General features: G+C 52.6%; 1 protein-coding gene across 6 annotated transcripts in view; it reads right to left on the bottom strand.

The window, feature by feature from the left end:
- Positions 1–1,975: 1,975 nt before the first annotated feature.
- BOLL (boule homolog, RNA binding protein) overlaps positions 1,976–24,256 on the bottom strand; it is a 60,821-nt gene continuing 38,540 nt past the window's right edge. The window contains exons 10-12 of one of the 6 annotated variants that reach the window (XM_029069292.1): positions 14,339–14,390; positions 6,097–6,144; positions 1,976–3,316 (exon numbers count right to left, since the gene is read on the bottom strand). In XM_029069292.1, the coding sequence (XP_028925125.1) occupies positions 3,282–3,316; positions 6,097–6,144; positions 14,339–14,390 (135 nt within the window). In that variant the 3' untranslated portion in view covers positions 1,976–3,281. Of the gene's footprint in view, positions 3,317–5,454; positions 6,145–14,283; positions 14,391–24,256 lie in introns of those variants that run through there. The other 5 variants (XM_029069293.2, XM_029069291.1, XM_029069289.1 and 2 more) reach the window with 5 other exon arrangements.

Below are 24,256 nucleotides of genomic sequence, written 5' to 3'. Positions count from 1 at the left end.
GAACTGTGAGCCCCACTTGGGACAGGAACTGTGTCCAGCCCGATTTACTCGTATCTCCCGCCCCCAGTGCATCGTACACTGCCCGGCATATAGTAAGCGCTTAACAAATGCCAAAGCTGTAATTATTATGCGCTTCACAAATATTAAGAAGCCCATCGTGGGCAGGGATTGTCTCTCTTTACTGCTGAATTGTATTTTCCAAGTGCTTAGTACAGGGCTCTGCCCACAGCGTGGCTCAGTAGAAAGAGCCCGGGCTTGGGAGTCAGAGGTCATGGGTTCGAATCCCAGCTCTGCCACTCGTCAGCTGGGTGACTGTGGGCGAGTCACTTCACTTCTCGGTGCCTCAGTTCCCTCATCTGTAAAATGGGGATTAAGACCGTGAGCCTCACGTGGGACGACCTGATGACCCTGTATCTACCCCAGCGCTTAGAACAGTGCCCCGCACATAGTGAGCGCTTAACAAATAGCAACATTATTAATACGATTGAATGAATGAAGGCATATTATAATCATTATTATTATCACTCTGCACAGAGTGAGCGCTCAATAAATGCCCTTGAGTGACTGAACGCTATTCCTTCCCTCGACAGTGACCCCGGTTCTCTCCGCTTCAGCTTCTTCCTCCGCCGCTGCTGCTACTAACCCCCTTGATTCCCCCCTCCCACAGATCGGGGTCGGCCGCCCATTTATTTAATCGACGTCTGCCTCCCCTTCTAGCCTGTGAGCTCGTCGCGGGCGGGGCACTCTGTCGTACTGTCCTCTCCCAAGCGCTTAGTCCAGTGCACCCCGGAAGCGCTCAGTAAATCTGAGTGACCGATCGAAAGTGAACTCTTGCTCTACGGAAGAGTCGACCCCCGCTTGTAACGGCGGGGTGGCGAAGGGGTGCCAAGTGAGGGGCGGGAGCGCGAGTGGGTTGCCTTCGGCCGAACTCTGGCCTACCTTCCAGTCCAGTGCTCTTCCTCCCGGAGAAGCTCAGGAGATATGAAATAGTCACAGTGACGATGATGATAATGGTGATCGGAATAGCAGGCCTGAGGTTGTCAATAATAATGATGATGATGATGAGAGTGGGATTTGTTAAGTGTTATGTGCCAGGGACTGTCTGAAGCCCTGGGGTGGGTAATAATAATAATTATGGTACTTGTTAAGCGCTTACTACATGCCAACACTATTCCAAGCGCTGGGGTAGATACCAGGTCATCGGGGTGTCCCGGGGGGGCTCCCAGACTTCATCCCCATTTTCCAGATGAGGTCACTGAGGCCCAGAGAAGCGAGGTGACTCGCCCACGGTCACCCAGCTGACAAGTGGCGGAGCCGGGATTCGAACCCATGACCTCTGACTCCCAAGTCCGGGCTCTTTCCACTGAGTCACGCTGCTTCTCTGTACTAAGCGCTGGGGTGGCTACAAGCAAATTGGGTTGAACCCAGTCCCCGTTCCGCGCGGGGCTCCCAGTCTCCATCCCCATTTTCCAGTTGAGGTAACTGAGGCCCAGAGAAGTGAAGTGACTTGGCCAAGGCCACAGAGCAGACAAGTAGCGGAGCCGGGATTCGAACCCATGACCTCCTGACCACTCCCAGACCCTTGCTCTAATCACTGCACCGCGCTGCTTCTTTGACCCTCCTTTTTCCCTCTTCCTTCCCTGATTGCTCCACCCAACTCTTACATAAGACCAGCGTTAACAGTTCCAACCCCGTTTTAACGTTCCGGAGATTATGCAAAAGGGAGGGATTCTTAATTGAATCAATATGGTATTCCTAGAAATGAGCAGGAGGCCAGTGTTGTGAAAGTGTACTAATTCATCCCATACTGTGCTCGTTGTGGGCAGGGAATGTGTCTGTTAATTGTTCTATTGTCCTCTCCCAAGCATTTATTACACTGCTTTGCCCACAGTAAGCGCTCAATAAGTACGAGCGAATGAATGAATGAACAACCCAAGAGCTTCCTTTACCTCATTTCACAAGAAATATCACCCGATCGATATTCATATCTTTTATTTGAATTGACCTTTTCATTACAACGAAGCCACGACTTTATTATTCGTGACCGACGGCAGAAACTTCGGTTTTCCGTTGCCGTAGCCCGTATATTTTTGACTACGGATGCACTGTGTTTTATAATCTCGGAGCTGCCTATTTCCTAACACCTTAAATCCTTCGAACCCGTGGAAGGTATATCGCTGGTCTCAAAGTATTAGGGGGCTGGAATCGGATTGAACGGGGCTCGGATGGAAGCGACCTTCCAACCCATCCAGACGCTCGCTTGGACCCTTGGAAAAAAATAATCGACCCCCCCCGCCAATCCGCACGTCCTGCTCTCTGCTCCCAAAAGGAAATGCTGAGGAACTTCAGTGTGAATGATTTGAAACATATTGTTCTGCTTAAAGACAGCTATGTATGTGTGGGTGGAAGGCGCTTTGACTTTTCTTCCAAAATGGCTCGTTCGAGGTCTGTTTCTTTCCTTAGGAGTTGTCGCCAAGCGAGGAGGGCTTTGACCCAGGGATTTGAAATTACGGTGCTTAATTTACTCAAATTATTCACGTTTCTACTAAGGTACTTGGCAACACATCCTAAAACCCTCGATTCCTTTAAATCTTTCGAAATCCCAGGGAAAAATGTTTCCCAGTTTATGAACTCCGCTTGATTTTCCTAAGATATTACTGGAACCCAATTTACCAACTCAAAATGAGGACGAGAAAACGTGAAAATGTATAGTCGTTTCCATAAGTCTATCAGAATCAATAAAATGTCCCCAAATGAAGATGTTATAAATTCTAGAATTTTTAGATGAATACTGGGGCGAGTGACTGCATGCTAATATTTGGGGCTTTTTACCAAAAAAAAAAAATGGAAAGTAGGTCGTTTTAACCAGCACCATGGCATCACGATGTCGTGTATAAAACAGTTGGCTACTAACGATCAAGATGTATTTACCACCCTAAAACTATTTCGTAAATATTCTTTCCCAGAGTTCTCAAAAGCTCTTTTCTCCAGCACATTTCCCTCTTGTTTTGTCTCTGTCCCAGGTTTGAGTGAGAACTAGGATTGGCTTCTCTTGACCCCGGAGCATTAAACATGTTAGATTTAAGTCCCGAAGGCTAGATGAGAAACGAGAGATGGATTCTGGCTGGCAGAGATCGGAACAGGAGCATGAAAAAGGTATTTTTGGAGCTGCGAGAGGGAGGTTGGTTTAAGTCCAAGACATAAATGCTGGCATTAGGAGTCTCTAGAGGTATACTTGAATCCTGAAAATAGAGGTAGGCGGTTGAGTTTGAATCCAGTCATCAGAAGCAAGGACGTAGCTCGTAGTAATTTCTCCCTGATGGGCAAAAAAGCATAAAATAGATACATATCTATACAGAATGGTTTCATGCCTTTTTGCATTTTTCCTTTTATATAAATGCGTATATAGATATAACTATACAAAGAAGGAAGATGCTCCACTTCAACACCAAGATGCCTTTTGAATGAACCTAACTGCAGACATAATAATGGGGTATTTTTCAAGGTTTGGGAAGACGACTGGCTTCTCTCAGACTAAGAAAACAGTAAGAAGTTCCTCTTTTGAAATGAAATCATCAAGTGATTTATCTTTCCTTTTAATAGCAGTGTATTTTCTTTTTAACCCAGTCTTTAAACAAGGAATTTAAAGTGTCCTTGATTTTCTGCACTGCAAAATCTTTACTTTGAACCCCTCAAATAGTAGATCAGGATGCAATCTCCATTAAATCACATATTTTAACACGTTCCTTTTTACCTGCTGTTGCATTTTTTAATTCACTTCTTTCCTGTAGAACCGGAGTGGGACTATCTATCAAGCCAAGTAAATGTTAAGTTCAGGTGTTGACTTCTTTTAGAATTTCAAAAATACCCTGCAGGTTCTCGTAATATTGTATTTCTATCGTTCTGGAGGGGTTTAGCGGAAACGCAAAGGCTGAACGGTTTTTTGCCAAGCGGCACGTAGCTTAGAAATATTTTACATTCAAATTTCACTTCTTCCCTGCCTCCATAGATAATGGGCATTTGAGTCCTTGGAACTTGGATTCCTTCCATAAAGGGGCATTTATCATGACTTGCAATTAAAAATAACCACCCACAGTGAGAGCTGAACCCACGATCCTTTTAAACAATTCCCGAAACTTCTCGTCATTAAGGGATGTGCGTAGAATACCGGCACATCTATTGCTGTATCCCTTTCAAACTGACTTTTTTTTTAAACGTGAAACCATTTTAAGCTGCATCCCTCATTTGGTACCTTCCTATCAAACAACCGAATAAAAGGAAAAAAAAATACACTTATAGTGAAATGACGTCGGCACCGAATGGAAGGGTAAAAAAAAAAAAAAAAGGGAAAAGGAGAGTATTTGGCTTTTTCCAGATACCACGTTCCCCTAGTAACCCTACTGTCATTAGAGATGAGATCAAAATGCTTCCGATTTAAATTGCTTTGGAATATCATCTTCCGGGATCTCTAAAACTCGTGACATCCGTGACGTTCAGCACAAGGACTGAACGCATTTGAATGGTGGAGCATATCAAGTAGGATTAAAGAACTCATCTGAAAAAAGACAACAGGCCAAGTCAATGCCCTGTTTTCCGACAGGCTGACTAAGCTTTGTATAACGGATTTTTGGTTTGGAAACGGTCGTGACGATAGAAACGCCCAAACAGAGATGGATTGCCCTTAGGATCTGCTTGGCTACCTCGTAACGTACCGAAATGCGGACATTCTACCGGTTAATGTAAGAAGGGTCCATGCCGAGGTCGGGGGTCATTACCCCAAATGACTCAAAGGAAAAAAAATCCATCCGACACTTGGGATGAGAAACAGACCCATTCGGCCCCAATTTCCCTCACTGGAGGCGTCTTCTCGCCTGCTGAAGATTTTTACCAGAGCGGCCGATATTTTTTCTACGTCTCATTTATCACTTCCCTACCAGGGCGCCAAACAGCTTCGGTTCTTGCCGTGAGCACGTCATAATTACGGGAAAGGCAACCCGATAATCTTCTAGCAGAGCGACAGAAAACTCCACCCCCGTTGTTAGAGGGGATTTTAAAAACCATTTCAATGCTGCGTCCCGTTAGACGCCCGTAAGCCCCCGACCGTAAGAAGCGGAGCAAGCGACGGATAAGAAGCGAAGGAGCTTCCCTGGACCGTCGGAGTTCCGCTGAATGGATCTCCGAGGGGCAGAGTTTGAAATTTTGGTGACTTTTAAACGGTCTCCGAGATTCCCCGATCGGGTCTTGGACACATTTGCGGGGTTGGACGGAATGGTCCGCATATGTTCTAGCCGGTGGTCTTGCGGATGGAGACTGGGGAAGGACTAGGGAAAAGGATAAACGTCCGAATCGTTTCAGTTCCAGGGAGAACTGTCTGGGCTCTTTCCAGGCGAGAGGGAGGTAGCGTACGTTTCAACCCGCGGAGACTCTAAAAATGCTTCACCTCGTACACAAGAGTCGCCAGAGGGTCCGCTCTGTTCACGGTATTTAATAAGAACGTCAGCGTCATCGAAGGGATCCGATACGAACGAAAGACGTGTTTACGTTGCTACACGTAAGTCACTAAAAGGTACACGGGGCAAACATCTGTGAGATAAGGGATAGAAAATCTACGAGGAAACTAGACATGGCACGGGGGAGATACTAGGCACAGCGGTTTACGATCCAGGCACAGAGTGCGAAGGAAGAACGCCTCGACGCGGCTCTCAAAGGCAGATAGAGAAGCTCCGGTTCTAGATCGGCTCGGGGTGTCCTGAAGGGCTCCTTAACCTTAAACACGCGCGGCTGTTTGTCGTGGGCGGCGGGTCTCCCTCCGCGCGTGGACAGGGAGAGGAGAGCGCGACTTTATCCCACGTGGCCGCCGTTCCGCTGGACGCGCTTCCAGGATCCCTCAATTCCCGTCTCAGAGAGCAAAGGCATTTGGATTTAAGGACACTTAGGAGAGTCGCCGGTCACTCGGCGGGGAGGCGCCTCTCGGGGACGACGGTTATCCTACTTAAACACGGGAGTCGGAGGAGGAGCGGGAAGGGAGCCCTCCGTTCGGAAGCCCTTCTTCGGGCGCAAGTGGGGGCCGTGGGTGGACTGGGGTTTCAGACTCACGGGAGGAGGTAGCAGCAGGTTTCTTCTCACAGAATGTAACCTTGGTTCCTGGCAAGAGCAAAAACAGGGCTTAGGTTCCTCTGGCACACACCTGTTGGAACGACAACGTCGTCCTTTTCTTTTGAAATGGCACTGAGTGCTATTTTTGAATGGTATCTGTTAAGTACGCTGTCCTTAGTTTTAGGTACTTGGAGAAGCAGCATGGCGGAGTGGAGAGAGCACCGGGGGCCCGGGAGTCGGGAGGTCACGGGTTCTGATCCCGCTTCCGCCACTCGCCCGCTGTGTGACCTCGGTCAAGCCACTTCACCTCTCTGGGCCTCATTTCCCGCAGCTGGAAAATGGGGATTGAGACTGCGAGCTCCACGTGGGACAGGGACTGTGGCCAGCTCTGTTTGCCTGTATCCACCCCAGTGCTTAGGACAGTGCCTGGCACATAGAAAGCGCTTGACAGATACCATTATTATTATTATTATTATTATTACTTAATATTATGTACTATGTACTTAGCATGTACTATGAACTTAATACTATATGCTTAATGTGCTGTACTAAACGCTGGCATACATAAAGATAATCATTCATTCATTCACGAAGCAGCGGGGCTCAGTGGAAAGAGCCCGGGCTTGGGAGTCGGAGGTCTTGGGTTCGAATCCTGGCTCTGCCACTTGGCAGCCGTGTGACTGTGGGCGAGTCACTTCACTTCTCTGAGCCTCAGTTCCCTCATCTGGAAAATGGGGATGAAGACTGTGAGCCTCACGGGGGACGACCCGATGACCCTTTACCTACCCCAGTGCTTATTACGGTGCTCTGCACATAGTAAGCGCTTAACAGATACCAACATTATTATTATTCATTCAACTGTATTTATTGAGTGCTTACTTTGTGTAAAACACCGTACTAAGCGTTTGGGAGAGTACCATATATCAGTAAACGGATGCAATCCCTGCCCACAACAAGTTTACAGTCTAGTTGGGGAGACAGACACTAATAGAAATAAAGAAACAAATAAATAATTGGGTCGGACCCACTCCCTGCCCCACGAGGGACTCACAGCCCTAATCCCCATTTTGCAGACGAGGAAACTGAGGCTCAGAGAAGTGAAGCGACTTGCCGTAGGTCGCCCGGCAGACACAAGGTGGAGCCGGGATGAGAACCCGCATCCTCTGACTCCCGGCCCGGGCTCCTTCCGCTGGGCCACGCCGCTTCTCGGTATCTGAGTGCTTACTGTGTGCTGGGAGCTGCACTGAGCACGTGGGAAGAGCCCCAATACGATGGAGTTGGAAGACCCTGCTCACAGTCAGCTTCCGGGCTACTCTACTCAGCAGCTAAGCCTGGCTCGATGACCAACTAGACAACGTAGGGTGCTCTCCCTCCTCCAATCCGCCAGACGATGACTCTCCCTGCCCTCCTTCAAAGCCTTACTGAAGGCCCACCTCCTCCCAGAGGCCTTCCCAGACTAGGCCCCACTTTTCCTCATCTCCCCTTCCCTTCCGCGTCCCCCCGACTCGCTCCCTTTGCTCTTCCCCCCTCTCCCCGCCCCGCGCCACTTATGTAGACATCCGCAATTTTACTTATTTATATTGATGTCTGTTTACTCTTATCGACGTCCGTCTCCCCCGCTGTAGACTGTGAGCTCGTCGCGGGCAGAGATTTTCTCTCTTTATTGCTTGTATTATGCTTTCCCGAGCGCTCAGTACGGTGCTCTGCACACAGTGAGCGCTCAGTAAATACGACTGAATGAATGAAGTAGGAGGACGGGGGGACTCGGAAATCCCGTCGGAGCCGCAGACCCACACGTTGCCACGGTGACGGACAAAACCCAGCTGGTTCCGCAGTCGGTCAGTCAATCGGATTTACTGAGCACCTACTGTGTGCGGAGCGCCGGGAGAGGACAGAGGAACAATATAACGTTCAGTCGTATTTACTGAGCACTTACCGTGTCCAGAGCACTGTACCTCCCTGCCTGCAGTGAGCTGACAGTCTAGAGAGGGAGACGGACGTGAACAGAAAGAAAGAAATGAGGGATGTGGACGGGAGCGGTGCGGGGCCGGGAGGAGGGATGAAGAAAGGGAGCCAGTCGGGGCGACGCAAAGGGGAGCGGGAGAAGAGGGAAGGGGGGCTTAGTCAGGGAAGGCCTCCTGGAGGAGGTGGGCACCATCCTGGGGTCATTCTTGGCCCGGGGTCTCCTCGCCCAGGGATTTGGGAGCAAGCGTGTCTGCCGGGTGATACGGGATTCTGTAAGCTCCCAAGGAGGGGTGGAATGAGCTGCCCATCCCATGCCCGCAGGGCATGACGAAGGCATCTTTGGACCCAACCGTCCTGCCGCTGGGGTCAGCTTCGGCCTTCCTGCCTCTTGGGGAGATGATAATCGTAATAATAATAATAAGGGTATTTGTTAAGTCCTTACTATGTGCCAGGCACCGTACCGGGGCCGGGAGTGAAATAGGCAAATCGGGTTGGACGCAGTCCCTGTCCCACATGGGGCTCACAGTCTCCATCCCCATTTTACCGAGGAGGGAACTGACGCTCAGAGAAGTGAAGCGACCTGCTCAAGGTCACGCGGCAGACGAATGGCGGAGGCGGGATTAGAACCCGTGATCTTCCGTCCGCCAGGCCCGGGCTTTATCCGCTACGCCATGCTGCTTCCCATATTAATAATAATAATGGCATCTGTTAAGTGATTACTGCGTGCCAGGCTCTGTACTAAGCCCTGGATAATAACAACTGTGATACTCGTTAAGCGCTTACCATGTGCCAAGCACCGTTCTAAGTGCCGGGATAATTGCAAGTTCACCCGATTGGACACATTCCCTGTCCCATGTGGGTCTCCCATCCTTAATCCCCCTTTTACAGTTGAGATGACTGAGGCTCAGAGAAGTGAAATGATTTGCCCCTGGTCACCGGCAGACGAGCGGCAGAGGCAGGATTAGAACCCACGACCTTCCGACTCCCAGGCCCCGGCTCTATCCACGAGGCCGTCCTGCTTCCGATGCAGGGGTCCGTTCTCCTGACTCCCCGGGGTCAACTCTCTGGACTCACTATGCCCAGCAGATTCTGCAGCCCCAATATTTTCCCTCGAGAGCTGCGGTATTTGTTAAGCGCCCACTCTGGGCCGGGCACTGTACCAAGCGCTGGGGCGGAGCCAAGCAAATGGGGGTTGGACACGTCCCTGTCGCACGCGGAGCCCCCGGTGTGAATCCCCATTTGACAGACGAGGTCACCGGGGCCCAGAGAAGCGGAGCAACTTGCCCGGGGTCATCCAGCAGACGGGTGGCGGAGCCGGGATGAGAAGCCGGGGCCTCCTGACTTCCAGGCCCGGGCATTCCCGGCTAGGCCACGTCGCTTTCTCTTGCCTCGGAGCTCCGCCGCGGCTGGATCGGGAGACCTCCCTCATCCCTCCTGTTTCGCGTGGAGAAACGGGGGCCCGCTGCCCTGGCTCTGCATCCGACAGTGCCGTTTCCCGCAATTTTCCCGCATCTGACCAGAGGGAGCGGACGTATCGCCGGGCAGTGATTGCACTCCCTGACGCGTGAATGATCAAACCCGCTTCCCGTCGTCCCATAAACGCATTCCTGTGACTTTTGGGGCACTGGCGGTTTCACGGCCCCGACGTCTTATCGTCTCCCGCCGTCTCGGGCGAGGTGGAGCAGAACTGCACATTTGGGGATTAGCAGAAATAATTCCGGGAGGAGGAGGGTTTGTGGGGGGGGGGGTTTGTCTGACCCGCTTTAGGGTACCCAGCGACCGGGAAATAGAATTTAAAGAACGGTTCACTTGGATTTAGCCTATTTAGACGGCCAGGTTTAAGAGGTCCGCCAGGGACCCAGAAGCCTGAAAATCCCGCCTCTGGCCTGCAACTCCCTACCTCTTCGTATTCGACAGACGATCACACTCCCTGCCTGCAAAGCCTTATTAAAAGAACACCTCCTCCAAGAGGCCTTTCCCTACTAAGCCTCGATTTCCCCTAATCCCTCTCCCCTCCGCGACACCCCCCACGCCTGGATTTGCCCCCCTTATTCATCCAAGCCTCAGCCCCACAGCACTTGCGTCCGTATACGTAATTTATATTTAATAGAGTCCGCCTCATCCTCTAATCTTTAAGTTCTTTGAGGACGGGGAACGTATCTCCCGACTCCGTCATACCGTGCTCTCCCCAGCGCTTAGTACGACCCTCTGCGCACAGTAAGCGCTCAACGAATCCGACCGATCGCCCGACTGAGGAGCCGGCGCCGCGCTCTTGAGTGAAGCAAGGGTTATTTCCCCAGGTAGCGGTTTCTTTGCGATCTTTCTTCTGGAAAAGCTGTCTCTTTTGAGATGACACGTTTAAAAACGCTTCTTTTGTTCTGCAATAAAGCCATACGTCGACGCCGCCGAGGGGAAAAGGAAAGCCCGGAGTGCCGACCGGGGCCACCTCCCCATTTCGACGGGCAAACAGATCCTAGCTGGACACTCTCTGACCTCGACAGAGCCGGGAGCCCGGAATAACGGCGTGGCTTTAGGTCAGACTGCAGAATGGCAGATTTTCGAGGCATTACGTGTCTAAAAAAGCGGAAGGGACAGCCCCAAGACCTCCTGACCGAAGCTTCTGATATCGTCGGCAGAAAATGGGCGGTATACGAGAGGCGGAGGGAAGTATCGGATGACTTTAAACACTGGTTATGTGGGTTGGGGTGGGGTTCTGTCTGACCTGCTTTAGGGTACCCAGCGGCCGGGAAGTAGAATTTAAAAGATCGGTTCGCTTGGATTTAGCTTATTTTAAACGGCCGGGTTTAAGAGGTCCGCAAGGGAGCCAGAAGCCTGTGCCAGTAAAGTAGCGTGGCCTGGTGGAAAGAGCGAGGGGCTGGGAGTCGGGAGGCCCGGGCGTGGCTCAGTGGAAAGAGCGCGGGCTTTGGAGTCAGAGGTCATGAGTTCGAATCCCAGCTCGGCCACTTGTCAGCTGTGTGATTGCGGGCAAGTCACTTCACTTCTCTGTGCCTCAGTTACCTCATCTGTAAAATGGGGATTAAGACCGTGAACCCCATGTGGGACAACCTGATTCCCCTGCGTCTACCCCAGTGCTTAAAACGTGCTCTGCACATAGTAAGCGCTTAACGAATACCAACATTATTATTATTATCAATAATCCCGGTTCCGCCACTTGCCCACTGGGAGACGTGGGGCAAGTCGCTTCCCTTTGCCTCGGTTCCCTCATCTGCCAAATGGGGATTCGGACTGTGAGCCCCATGTGGGACGGGGACCGTGTCCAGCCTGATTAGCTTGTCACCACCCCAGCGCTTAGAACAGTGCCGGGCACACAGTAAGCGCTTCACAGACATTACCTCACCTGTAAAATGGGGAGTGAGACTGTGAGCCCCATGTGGGACCGGGACTGTGTCCAACCTGATTAACGTGGATCTATCCCAGCACTTAATTCGGTGCCTGGCACATAGTAAGGGCTTAACAAATACCATAATTATTATTATGAATAAACAAGATTGAAATACACGAAACTATCGGTGTTAGACACTGGCCAATCTAAGAAACCTTCACTTTAAACAGGTTGAAAACGTCATAAAAGTTCTGGAGGCGCTCACCCGTGAACTGCTCGTTATGGGCAGGGAATGCCACTGTTTGTACTGTACTTGTACTGGCCCAAGCGCTTAGTACAGTGCTCGGCACACGGTAAGCGCTCCATAAATACGATTGAATGAATGAATAGGAATGCCTTTCTCCCGGATGCCCGAGAGTTTCTTTGCCAGACTTCCCTCGGGAGGAAAAATCAATCCGGAGGAAACTGATGTCTTCAGCCATTACGGTTGGGAAAGGGAAGGTCCCGTAGAAAATGAAGGGTTGGAGGGTTGTGGGGTCCTGGTTGCCGTTGGAGGAAAAGTGTTGCGGTGGATATACAGAAGTGTCTCTTGGGAGCTTGTTGTATAAATAAACGCCGGCTTCCGGTGGGGGCCGAGCGGCCCGGGCCCGGGAGTCAGAAGGACCTGGGGTCTCATCCCGGCTCCGCCACTTCTCTGCTGTCTGTGACCTCGAGTCACTTCTTATAATAATAACAATGATAAAAAATAATAATTGTGGTCTTTGTTAAGGGCTTACTACGTGCCAGGCACTGTACTAAGCGCTGCGTGGATACAAGCATATTGGGTTGGACACAGTCCCTGTCCCACGAGGGGCTCACGGGCTTCAACCCTATTTTGCAGAGGAAGGAACTGAAGCCCAGAGAAGTGAAGTGACTTGCCCAAGGTCACACAGCAGACAAGTGGTGTGAGCCCGTCGTTGGGCAGGGATTGTCTCTATCTGTTGCCGAATTGTCCATTCCAAGCGCGTAGTACAGTGCTCTGCACACAGTAAGCGCTCGGTAATTACGACCGAATGAATGAACGGTGGAGCGCGGGGATTAGAACTCAGGTCCTTCTAACTCCCAAGCCTGGGCTCTAAGCACTAGGCCACGCTGCTCCCTTCTTTCTGGATGAGGCCATCGCGCAAACTGAACGACCAAGTCAGCACATGATAAGGCTCCCATGAGAAAGGCTCATGGAGAAGCAGCATGGCGTAGTGGAAAGAACCCGGGCCTGGGAGTCAGAAGGTCATGGGTTCTAATCCCTGCGCTGCCACCTGTCAGCTGTGTGACCTTGAGTAGGTCATTTCACTTCTCTGGGCTTCAGTTCCCTCAGCTGGAAAATGGGGCTGGAGACTGTGAGCCCCACGGGGGACGGGAACTGCGTCCCACCCGACTGGCTCATATTCATTCATTCGATCATAATAATGTTGGTATCTGTGAAGCGCTTACTCTGCGCAGAGCACTGTTCTAAGCCTGGGGGAGATACAGGGTCATCAGGTCGTCCCACGTGAGGCTCACAGTCTTCATCCCCATTTTCCAGATGAGGTCACTGAGGCCCAGAGAAGTGAAGTGACTCGCCCACAGTCACACAGCTGCCAAGTGGCAGAGCCGGGATTCGAACCCATGACCTGACTCCGAAGCCCAGGCTCTTTCCACTGAGCCACGCTGCTTCCCCTCGGTACAGCGCCCGGCATACAGTAAGCGCTTAACAACAGCGTGGCTCAGTGGAGAGAGCGTGGGCTTAGGAGTCGGAGGTCATGGGTTCTAATCCCGGATCCTTCACCTGTCAGCTGGGTGACTCTGGGCAAGTCACTTGACTTCTCGGTGCCTCAGTGACCTCATCTGTAAAATGGAGATAATGATGTTGGTATCTGTGAAGCGCTTACTCTGTGCAGAGCACTGTTCTAAGCCTGGGGGAGATACAGGGTCATCGGGTCGTCCCACGTGAGGCTCACAGTCTTCATCCCCATTTTCCAGATGAGGTCACTGAGGCCCAGAGAAATGAAGTGACTTGCCCACAGTCACACTGCTGACAAGTGACAGGGCAGAATTCGAACCCATGACCTCTGACTCCCAAGCCCGGGCTCTTTCCACCGAGCCACGCTGCTTCTCTAAGGTTAAGATTAAAAGATTATGCCTGTGAGCCTCACGTGGGACAACCTGATTACTCAGCGTTTGGAACATTTATTGCTAGTGTTCTTGTCTGTCCGCCTCCCCCAATTAGACTGTAAGCCCGGCAAAGGGCAGGGACTGTCTATCTGTTAACGATTTGTAATAATAATAATAATAATAATGATAATGTTGGTATTTGTTAAGCGCTTACTATGTGCAGAGCACCGTTCTAAGCGCTGGAGAGATACCAGGTCATGAGGTTGTCCCCCATGGGGCTCACGGTCTTCATCTCCATTTTACAGATGAGGTCACTGAGGCACACCGAAGTGAAGTGACTCGCCCAAGGTCACACAGCTGACAAGTGGCAGAGCCGGGATTCGAACCCAGGACCCCCGACTCCCAAGCCCGGGCTCTTGCCGCTGAGCCACGCGGCTTCCCTACATTCCATGCGCTTAGTACGGTGCCCTGCACATAGTAAGCGCTCAATAAATACTATTGAATGAACGAATGAATGAACAGTGCTCGGCACACAGTAAGGGCTTAACAAATACCAACACGATTATTACTATTAACAGGACCCATTATTTGCATTCTTCTTCTTCGTGACGGCCTTCTTTCACTATGAAAAGAGGCCAATCTCTAAAAGCGATTTTGATCATCTTCCCGAGTGGATATTATCGTCTAGCGTTCCCGAAATATCTATAGACAGTAGACGACATAAATGAAAAAGAAAATGGATTTCTTACAGTATCTGTAATGGGGAACTCTCCAAATTCCTCTCCGCCACGGAGTCACACTCACCCTTCCTCCAATCCATCTGTCTTCTGAAGCAATACGGTCCCGGGTTGGCAAACTAGGGGACGGAGAGAGTAGGGCTCATTCGCTCCGGTCTCTGCGAGTGTCCACTACGCCGCCGCGGGCCCGGTCGCCTTCTCAAATGACGGCCACCGGTGACTCCCGAGCCTTCCCACCGTATTCCCGCGTGCGTTCCGTCGTACTTAGCGGCCGCGCGACGCCGTACTGAGCCCTTGGCTACGGCGATGGACGGACGCGTTCCCTCCCCGCGGCGGTTATAGTAATAATGACGTTGGTACTCGTTAAGCGCTCACTAGGTGCCGAGCACCGTTCTAAGCGCTGGGGGAGATACGGGGTCATCGGGTCGTCCCACGTGAGGCTCGCGGTCTTCCTCCCCTTTTACAGATGAGGTCACTGAGGCCCAGAGAAGTCAGGTGACTCGCCCACAGTCCCACAGCTGCCAAGTGGCAGAGCTGGGATTCGAACTCATGACCTCTGACTCCCGAGCCCGGGCTCTTTCCACTGAGCCACGCTACCGGGGTCACCGTCCCCATCCATCCTCAGGCGTCGCTTAGCCCTCGTTCACGGACAGGATGCGTAAGCCCGTCAAAGGGCAGGGACCGTCCCTGTTACCGGTCTGTCCATTCCAAGCGCTGCGTACAGCGCTCTGCACATAGTAAGCGCTCAATAAATACTACCGAACGAATGAACGGCCCCGAGCCTAGAAAGCCATGTTTCCCTGGCAAAAACGAATCTAATTTTCCTTCCCTAGCCCTGGCGGCTTTCATCGATCACTTAATGGTATTTATTGAGCGTTTTTCTGTGCAGAGCACTGTACTGGGCGCTTGGGAGGGTACAGGACCACAGAGCTAGCAGACACGTTCCCTGCCCAAAGCAAGCTGGAAGGGAAAGTCTCTTCAGCGGCGCGAGGGCGGGAAAGAGGAGAGTTTCTTCCTGGCGTCCGGTCGCGACCGAGCCGAGGGCCCCCGGCTGGCAAGGGATTTCGCGGCATTTGACTAACGGTCCGTCGACATTTCTAAACCGAGAGGGGAGCTCTGGGTGCCCTCTGTCTACCTTGCCATTCGAAGCACTCGTAGAGAAGCAGCGTGGCTCAGTGGAAAGAGCGTGGGCTTGGGAATCAGAGGTCACGGGTTCGAAGCCCGATTGGACCGTGCGCCCGCCAAACGGCGGGGACCGTCTCTATCCGCTGCCGACTCGTCCGTTAATGTTAATGTTGGTATCTGTTAAGCGCTTACTATGTGCCGAGCACTGTTCTAAGCGCTGGGGTAGACATAGGGGAATCAGGTTGTCCCACGTGGGGCTCACAGTCTTCATCCCCATTTTACAGATGAGGGAACTGAGGCACAGAGAAGTTAAGTGACTCGCCCACGGTCACACAGCCGACAAGTGGCAGAGCTGGGATTCGAACTCATGAGCCCTGACTCCAAAGCCCGTGCTCTTTCCACTGAGCCACGCTGCTTCTCCGTTCCCAGCGCCTGGTCCAGTGCCCTGCACGTAGCAAGCGCTCAATAAATGCGACTGAATGAAATGGATCCCGGCTCCGCCGCCAGTCAGCTGTGTGACCTCGGGCAAGTCGCTTCACTTCTCTGGGCCTCAGTGACCTCATCTGTCAAATGGGGATTAAAAAAAATCTGTGAGCCCCACGTGGGACAACCCGATCACCTTAGAGAAGCAGCGTGGCTCAGTGGAAAGAGCACGGGCTTGGGAGTCAGAGGTCGTGAGTTCGAATCCCGGCCCTGCCACTTGTCAGCCGTGGGACTGTGGGCGAGTCACTTCACTTCTCCGGGCCTCAGTGACCCCATCTGTAAAATGGGGATGAACTGTGAGCCTCACGTGGGACAACCCGATGACCCTGTATCTACCCCAGCGCTTAGAACAGTGCTCTGCACGTGGTAAGCGCTTAACAAATACCGATATTATTATTGTATCCCCCAGCGCTTAGAACAGTGCTTTGCACATAGTAAGCGCTTAAAAAATACCACAAGAAAAACAAACAAACAAAGCCCAGCTCCAGGACAACATTTTGCTTCGCGTGATGTGTTCTAAAATGATCTCCACGATCGATCATTCGTTCGTTCATTCATTCGATCGTCTGTATTGGGCTCTTACCGTGTGCAGAGCACTGTACTAAGCGCTTGGGAGAGGGCAATAGAACCCTAAAAAGACACAGCCCCTGCCCACGACGAGGAATCGGCGGGGGAGATATTTCTGAGACTCCTCTCTCTCGGTTTCCTCTGGCCTGCTTTTTGAGACAGGGGAACTTACGGGTGAGTCAGGCGAAAGGGGGTTAGGATTCGTGCCGGCTAAGTACCCCATCCTATAACTGACGCTCTTCTCCCGGGATGAATAATGATAATAATATTAATAACTGTGGTATTTGTTAAGCACTTACTACATGCCAGGCACCGTGCAAGCCCTGGGATGGAACCAAAGAAATCGGGTTGGACACCGTCCCTGTCCCACGTGGGACTCGCGGTCTCGATCCCCATTTGACAGATGAGGGAACTGAGGCTCAGAGAACAATAATAATAATAATAATAATAATAATAATAAAGATGGCATTACTATGTGCCGAGCACTGTTCTAAGCGCTGGGGTAGACACAGGGGAATCAGGTTGTCCCACGTGGGGCTCACAGTCTTGATCCCCATTTTACAGATGAGGGAACTGAGGCCCAGAGAAGTGAAGTGACTCGCCCACAGTCACACAGCCGACAAATGGCAGAGCTGGGATTCGAACTCATGAGCCCTGACTCCAAAGCCCGGGCTCTTTCCACTGAGCCACGCTGCTTCCCCGTGTCAGAGTTATCAGAGATGTCTGTGACGTTGCCCCACGTGGGACAACCTGATTACCTTGTATCCATCCCAGCGCTTAGAACAGTGCTCGGAGCATAATAAGCGCTTAACAAATATCATTATCATTATTATTCAACCCCCATTCGACAGACGAGGGAACGGAGGCCCGGAGAAGCGAAGTGACTTGCCCAAGGTCCCAGAGCAGACAAGTGGCAGAGCCGGGATGAGAACCCGGGCCCTTCTGACATCCAGGCCTGTGCTCTGTTCACTAGGCCACGCGATCGATCGATCGATCGATCGATCGACTGAGCTGCGTATTTTGAATCTAATGGGCACTGGCCCGCTGATTCTTTCCTGGCTCTTGTCGGATTGCGGCTGCAAACTCCCGGTGACTGGGGGATCGGGACCCTCTCTATATTCTGTTCTCTCCATTCCCAGCCCCAAACTCCATGCCCTGCTCCCCCCATCCCGGCTCAAGAGAAGCAGCATCCAGGCCTGGGACTCAGAAGGTCAATGGGTTCTAATCCCGGCTCTGCTGGGTGTGACCTTGGCCAAGTCACTTCACTTCTCTGGGCCTCAGTTCCTTCGTCTGTGAAACGGGGATGCAGACTGTGAGCCTCAGTGTCCAACCTGATTAGCTTGTACCTACCCCAGCGCTCAGTACAGTGTCTGGCACATAGTAAGCTCTTAACAAGCACCATTAAAAAAAAAAAAAGAGTCCACCGGGCCCTTACAGTTCTCGTCACAGGCCACCCCCAGGCGTAATAATGTTGGTATTTGTTAAGCGCTTGCTATGTGCAGAGCACCGTTCTAAGCTCTGGGATCGATACAGGGTCATCAGGTCGTCCAACGTGAGGCTCACAATTAATCCCCAATTGACAGATGAGGTAGCTGAGGCCCAGAGAAGTGAAGTGACTTGCCCACAGTCACACAGCTGACAAGTGGCAGAGCCTGGATTAGAACCCATGACCTCTGCCTCCCAAGCCCGGGCTCTTTCCACTGAGCCACGCTGCTTCTCATGTGAGGCGAATAGGAGTCCACGGCCCTAAGATATTTCTCATTAGAGCCCACCCCCGGACAGAGTACGTGATGGGAATTTGCTCTTCCCCACCTCTCCCCACCTCACAGCACTCGTGTATATTATGTTAAATATCTATAATTCTATTTATTGAGATTAATGCCCGTTCACTTGTTTTGATGTCTGCCTCCCCCTCTATAGACCGTAAGCCCGTTGTGGGCAGGGATGGTCTCTCTTTATCGCTGTTCTGTACTTTCCAAGCACTTAGTACAGCGCTCTGCACACAGTGAGCGCTTAATAAATACGATTGAATGAATGAGTGAATTCCCCGGCCCCGAAACAATCCTCGTCCCGGCCCACTCCTGACAGACTCTGTGAGGGGGAATGGAGTCCACGGCCCGGAGACGATCGTCGTCACCGCCCGTCCCCGGACAGACTCTATGAGGGGTAAAGGATCCACCGACCCTGCAACAATCCTCGTCACGGTCCGGCCCCGGACAGACTCTGTGAGGGAGAATAGAGCCCACGGCCCTGAGACAGTCCTCGTCGTGGCCCGTTTTCGACAGACTATGTGGCGGGAATAGAATCTACCGGCCCTGAAATAATCCTCGTCACGGCCCACCCCCGGACCGGCTACGTGAGGGGGAACGGAGTCCCCGGCCTGAAGCAATCCTCGTCGCTGACCGCCCCCGGACAGGGTATCTGATGGGGAATAGAGTCCATGACCCTGAAACAATCTTCGTCGCGGCCCACCCCGGACCGGCTATGTGAGGGGGAATCCAGTCCCCGGCCCTGAAACAATCCTTGTCACTGACCGCCCCTGGGTATCTGACGGGGAATAGAGTCCCCGTCCCTGAAACAGTCCTCGTCGCTGACCACCCCTCGACGGGGTATCCGACGGGGAACAGAGTCCACGGCCCCGAAACGATCCTCGTCACGGCCCCCCCACCCCGGACAGGGTATCTGACGGGGAGTGGAGTCCACGGCCCTGAAACGATCCCACCCCCGGACAGACTCTGGGAGGGGGAACAGAGTCCACGGCCCCGAAGCGATCCTCGTCACCGTCCCGCCCCCGGACAGGCTATGCGATGGGAATGGAGTCCATCGGCCCTGAAACGATCCTCGTCTCGGCCCACCCCCGGATAGTACACGTGAGGGAAACGGAAGTCAGCGGGGTTACCCGACAGCTGCCCAACTACCGGCCGGTCCGGGGTACCGTAAATAGGAGGGTCACTTGGAAGACGGAGGGAAGCCAAGTTACGGAGGAGGTTGCGGCGGAGTGGAAAGTTAGGGGAGAGAGTAGGGAGAGACAGGAAGGGGGAGAGCCGTCCCAAGTGGGAGCTTAAGAAACGTCGCCACCGGGGGAAACAGAAGCAGCCGCGGAGCACTGTGGCTAACGGGCACGGGACAGCGAGGGACCTGCTTCCCAGGCGCATGGGAAGCGGCGTGGCCTAGGGGAGAGAGCCCGGGTCTGGGAGTCAGAGGTCCTGGGTTCTAATCCGCCACGTGCCTGCTGGGTGACCTTGGGCAAATCACTTTGGTTCTCTGTGCCTCAGTTCCCTCATCCGCAAAACGGGGGTTCTCCCTCCTCCTAAGACGGTGAGCCGCAAGTGGGACCCGTTTATCTTGCATCTCCCCCAGCGCTTAGTACAGCTTAATATATTTCCGCCACGAGGCCTTCCCTGACTAAGCCCTCCTTTCCTCGTCTCATTCATTCACTCATTCATTCATTCAATCGTGTTTATTGAGCGCTTACTGGGTACACAGCACTGTACTAAGCGCTTGGAAAGTACAATGCGGCAACAGACAGAGACAATCTCTACTCAACAGTGGTTTTACAGTCTAGAAGGGGGGAGGCAGACAACACCACAAAACAAGTAGACAGACATCAAGAGCATCAAAATAAATAAACAGAAAAATATGGAACGCTTCACGAATTTGCGTGCCATCCCCACTCGCTTCTGCGTTGCCCTGTCTGGTTCCCTTTATTCAGCCCCCCTCCCGGCCCCACGCCACTTCTGTCCATAGTTGTAATCTGCTGTTTTATTTATTCATTCAATCGTAATAATGCCTGTCTCCCCCTCGAGACTGAAAGCTCATCGTGGGCAGGGACTGTGTCTGTTTATTGTTGTATCGTCCTCTCCCAAGCGCTTAGTACACTGGCTTGCCCGCAGTGAGCGCTCAATAAATACAACGGAATGAATGCGGCACTTGGCACGCAGCGAGCGCTTGACAAGTACCAAAGTTATGATAATTGTTACTTTTCTCGGGGAGAGGCTCCCCCGGCCCCAGATCCGAAGGATGCCTGACTACCTGTTTTGTTTTGCCGTCGGTCTCCCCCTTCTAGATTGTGAGCCCGTCGCTGGGCAGGGATCGTCTCTCTCTGTTGCCGAAATGCAGTCCAAACGCTTAGTACAGTGGTCTGCACACAGTAGACTCTCAATAAATACGACTGAACGAATGAGCGAATGAATCTCAGGGCCGAGGTAGACCTTGGATCAATCAATCGGACCCCGAGGAGAGGAATTAGGGAGGCCGGGGGAGGGGAGGGGTACCGGGGTTGGAATCAATGATCTGGTCACGGGGGGTCTTCATTCATTCATTCTTCCATCCATTCAATCGTATTTACTGAGTGCTTACTGTAGCGGAGCGCTGTACTGAGCGCTTGGGAGAGGACAATAGAACAATAAGCAGACACATCCCCTACCCCCAGTGAGCTGCCGGTCTAGAGGGGGAGACGGACGTGAATGGAAATCGATAAATGAGGGATGTGGAGCTGGGAGCGGGAACGAAGAAAGGGAGCGAGTCCGGGCGACGCAGAAGGGAGTGGGGGAAGAGGAAAGACATCAGGGCGGCGGGCGAGTTATTTTAAGCTGGAGTCTGGCAGCTGGAATGGTTATCTTTGACCGCCACTGACCCAAGGTCAGCTGAAGTTTTGCTCTCTGCTCCTTGGATATGTCTGGAGGGAGGGCGGAAGTGGAATGGCAGGGGAAAACGAGGGGGTGGAAATGGATTTTACCCATCCAGATCTACCTTGCTTATTATTATTTTTTTATCGTACTTGTTCCGCGCTTATTATAATAATAATGATGGTATTTGTTAAGCACTTACTGCGTGCCAAGCACCGTTCTAAGCACTAGGGAGGATACGTCATCAGACTGTCCCACATGGGGCTCACAGTCTTAATTCCCATTTTCCAGATGAGGGAACTGAGGCCCAGAGAAGTGAAGTGACTTGCCCAAAGTCCCTCAGCTGACAAGCGGCGGAGCCGGGATTAGAACCCACGACCTCTGACTCCCAGGCCCAGGCTCTTTCCACTGGGCCACGCTGCTTCTCTTTGTGCCAAGCACAGTTCTAAGCACTGGGGTAGATACAAGTTAGTCAGGTCGGACACAGTCCCTGTCCCACACGGGGCGCCCAGTCTTCATCCTTATTTGAGAAGCAGCGTGGCTCAGTGGAAAGAGCCCGAGCTTGGGAGTCAGAGGTCGTGGGTTCGAATCCCGCCCCCGCCACTTGCCAGCTGCGTGACTTGGGGCCGGTCACTTCGCTTCTCTGTGCCTCAGGTACCTCATCTGTAAAATGGGGATTAGGACTGTGAGCCCCGCGGGGGACAACCTGATGACCATGTATCTACCCCGATGCTTAGAACGACGTTTGGCACATAGTAAGTGCTTAACAAATACCCTCATCATCATCCTTTGACAGATGAGGTCCCTGAGCCCCAGAGAAGTGAAGCCACTTGCCCAAGGTCACCCAGCAGACGAGCGGTGAAGCCGGGATTAGAACCCAGGACCTTCTGGCTGCCAGGCCCGGCTCTAGCCACTAGGCCAGGCTGCTTCTCTCGCTGCTAGTCGGCTTTGAAAATCTGAATCGAACGCTTCCTGAGGGAGGCTTGGGAACCGCTCAGTTTTCTTCAGCTCTCTTTCTGCTCCCTAGTATCGCGCTGACTTGAGGAGAAAATTCCTCATCACCCGCACGGCTCGCGTAGGTGAACGGGGAGCACGGTCAGCGCGCCGACGGCATTTCCCGACTCACAGTCTCAAAGACTTGGGAAAGCTCGGAGTCTGGGGAGTGGGAAGTGTCTCTGGGGAGATCGGCAGATTATCCTGTCACCATCTTCCAGCTCTCTGGTCACACTGCGTGTCTTCTCCCAATAATAAAAATAACGATGGCGTTCGTTAAGCACTTACCCTGTGCCAGGCACTGTAATAATAATAATGTTGGTATTTGTTAAGCGCTTACTATGCGCAGAGCACTGTTCTAAGCGCTGGGGGAGATACAGGGTAATCGGTTGTCCCACATGGGGCTCACAATTAATCCCCATTTTACAGATGAGGTCACTGAGGCCCAGAGAAGTGAAGTGACTCGCCCAAGGTCACACAGCTGACACGTGGCAGAGCCGGGATTCGAACTAAGCGCTGGGGTGGGTACAAGCAGATAATAATAATATTGATAATAATGATGGCATTTGTTAAGCACTTACCCTGTGCCAGGCACTGTATGAAGCTCTGGGGTGGGTACAAGCAAATAATAATATTAATAATAATGATGGCGTTTGTTAAGCACTTACTCTGTGCCAGGCACTGTAATAATAATAATAATATTGGTATTTGTTAAGCTTTTACTAAGTGCAGAGCACTGTTCTAAGCCCATATCATTCGCCTCTACCATCCACTCCAGTTACTTGTCGCCGTCATCTACCGCCCTCCCGGTCCCACCTCCGACTTCTTCGACCACCTTGACCCCTTTCTCACCTTCCTCCTCTCCTTCTCTCTGCCCACTCTGATCCTCGGAGACTTCGACATCCATACGGATGTACCCGACGACTCCTCTGCCGCCCGCCCGCTATCCCTCCTCGACTCCGCCGACCTCCTCCTCCACCGTACCGCGCCCACTCACCGACTCGGTCACACCCTCGATCTCGTCATCTCCTACCGCTGCACTATCTCCTCCCTCGCCGACTCTGAAATCCCTCTCTCTGACCGTAACCTTCTCACCCGCCTCATCTCTCACACTCCCTCCCCCTGCAGATCTTCGCTACTGCCCCGCAGAGACCCCCGCTCTCTCGATCCCATCCGTCTTTCCAATAGCATCTCTCCTCGCCTCGCCGCCCTGTCCTCGCTTCCCACTCTCGACGATCGGGTCTCCGCTCTCGACTCCTCCCTCTCTACTCATCTCGACTCTCTCGCCCCCCTTTCCCTCCGCCGCTCTCGCTCCACTGACCCGCGGCCCCGGATCGCCTCCTCCGTCCGCCTCCTACGCTCCTACGCTCGAGCCGCCGAGCGCCGCTGGCGAAAGTCCAAGCACCGAGCCGACCTCACACGCTTCAAATTTATCCTTTCCTGCCTTAACTCCGCCCTCTCCTCCGCCGGGCAAAGCTTCTTCTCCTCCCTCATCGACACCCACGCCCGTCACCCCCGCCGATTGTTCCGGACCTTTAACTCTCTCCTTAGGCCCCCCGTTCCTCCCCCTCCCCCGTCTCTCACCCCCAATGATCCGGCCACCTATTTCCTCACGAAAATCAACACGATCGGGTCTGAGCTCCCCAAAGTCACCCCTCCGCCTCTCCCCTCCCCCCCACCGACCCCCTCCCCTACTTTCCCATCCTTCCCCGCAGTATCCTCAGAGGAGATCTCCTCCCTCCTCGCGAGTGCCACCCCCTCCACCTGCGCCTCGGACCCCATTCCCTCTCACCTTCTTAAAACCGTCGCCCCTGCCCTCCTACCTTCCTTAACTTCTATCTTTAACCACTCAATCTCCAAGGGCTCCTTCCCCTCTGCCTTCAAACACGCCCACGTCTCCCCCATCCTAAAAAAACCCGCTCTCGACCCCACTTCCCCCTCCAGTTATCGTCCTATCTCCCTACTACCCTTCCTTTCCAAAATCCTAGAACGAGTCGTCTACGATCGATGCCTAGAATTCCTTAACTCCCATTCTCTCCTAGACCCCCTCCGATCCGGCTTCCGTCCCCTCCGCTCTACCGAGACCGCTCTCTCTAAGGTCACCCGTGACCTCCTTCTTGCCAGATCCGACGGCTCCTACTCCATTCTGATCCTCCTTGACCTCTCCGCTGCCTTTGACACCGTCGACC

This window comes from Ornithorhynchus anatinus, chromosome 7 (genome assembly GCF_004115215.2).
Source record: "Ornithorhynchus anatinus isolate Pmale09 chromosome 7, mOrnAna1.pri.v4, whole genome shotgun sequence".
In the NCBI taxonomy this organism is placed as follows: domain Eukaryota; kingdom Metazoa; phylum Chordata; class Mammalia; order Monotremata; family Ornithorhynchidae; genus Ornithorhynchus; species Ornithorhynchus anatinus.
This window is presented reverse-complemented; position numbering and strand designations above follow the sequence as displayed.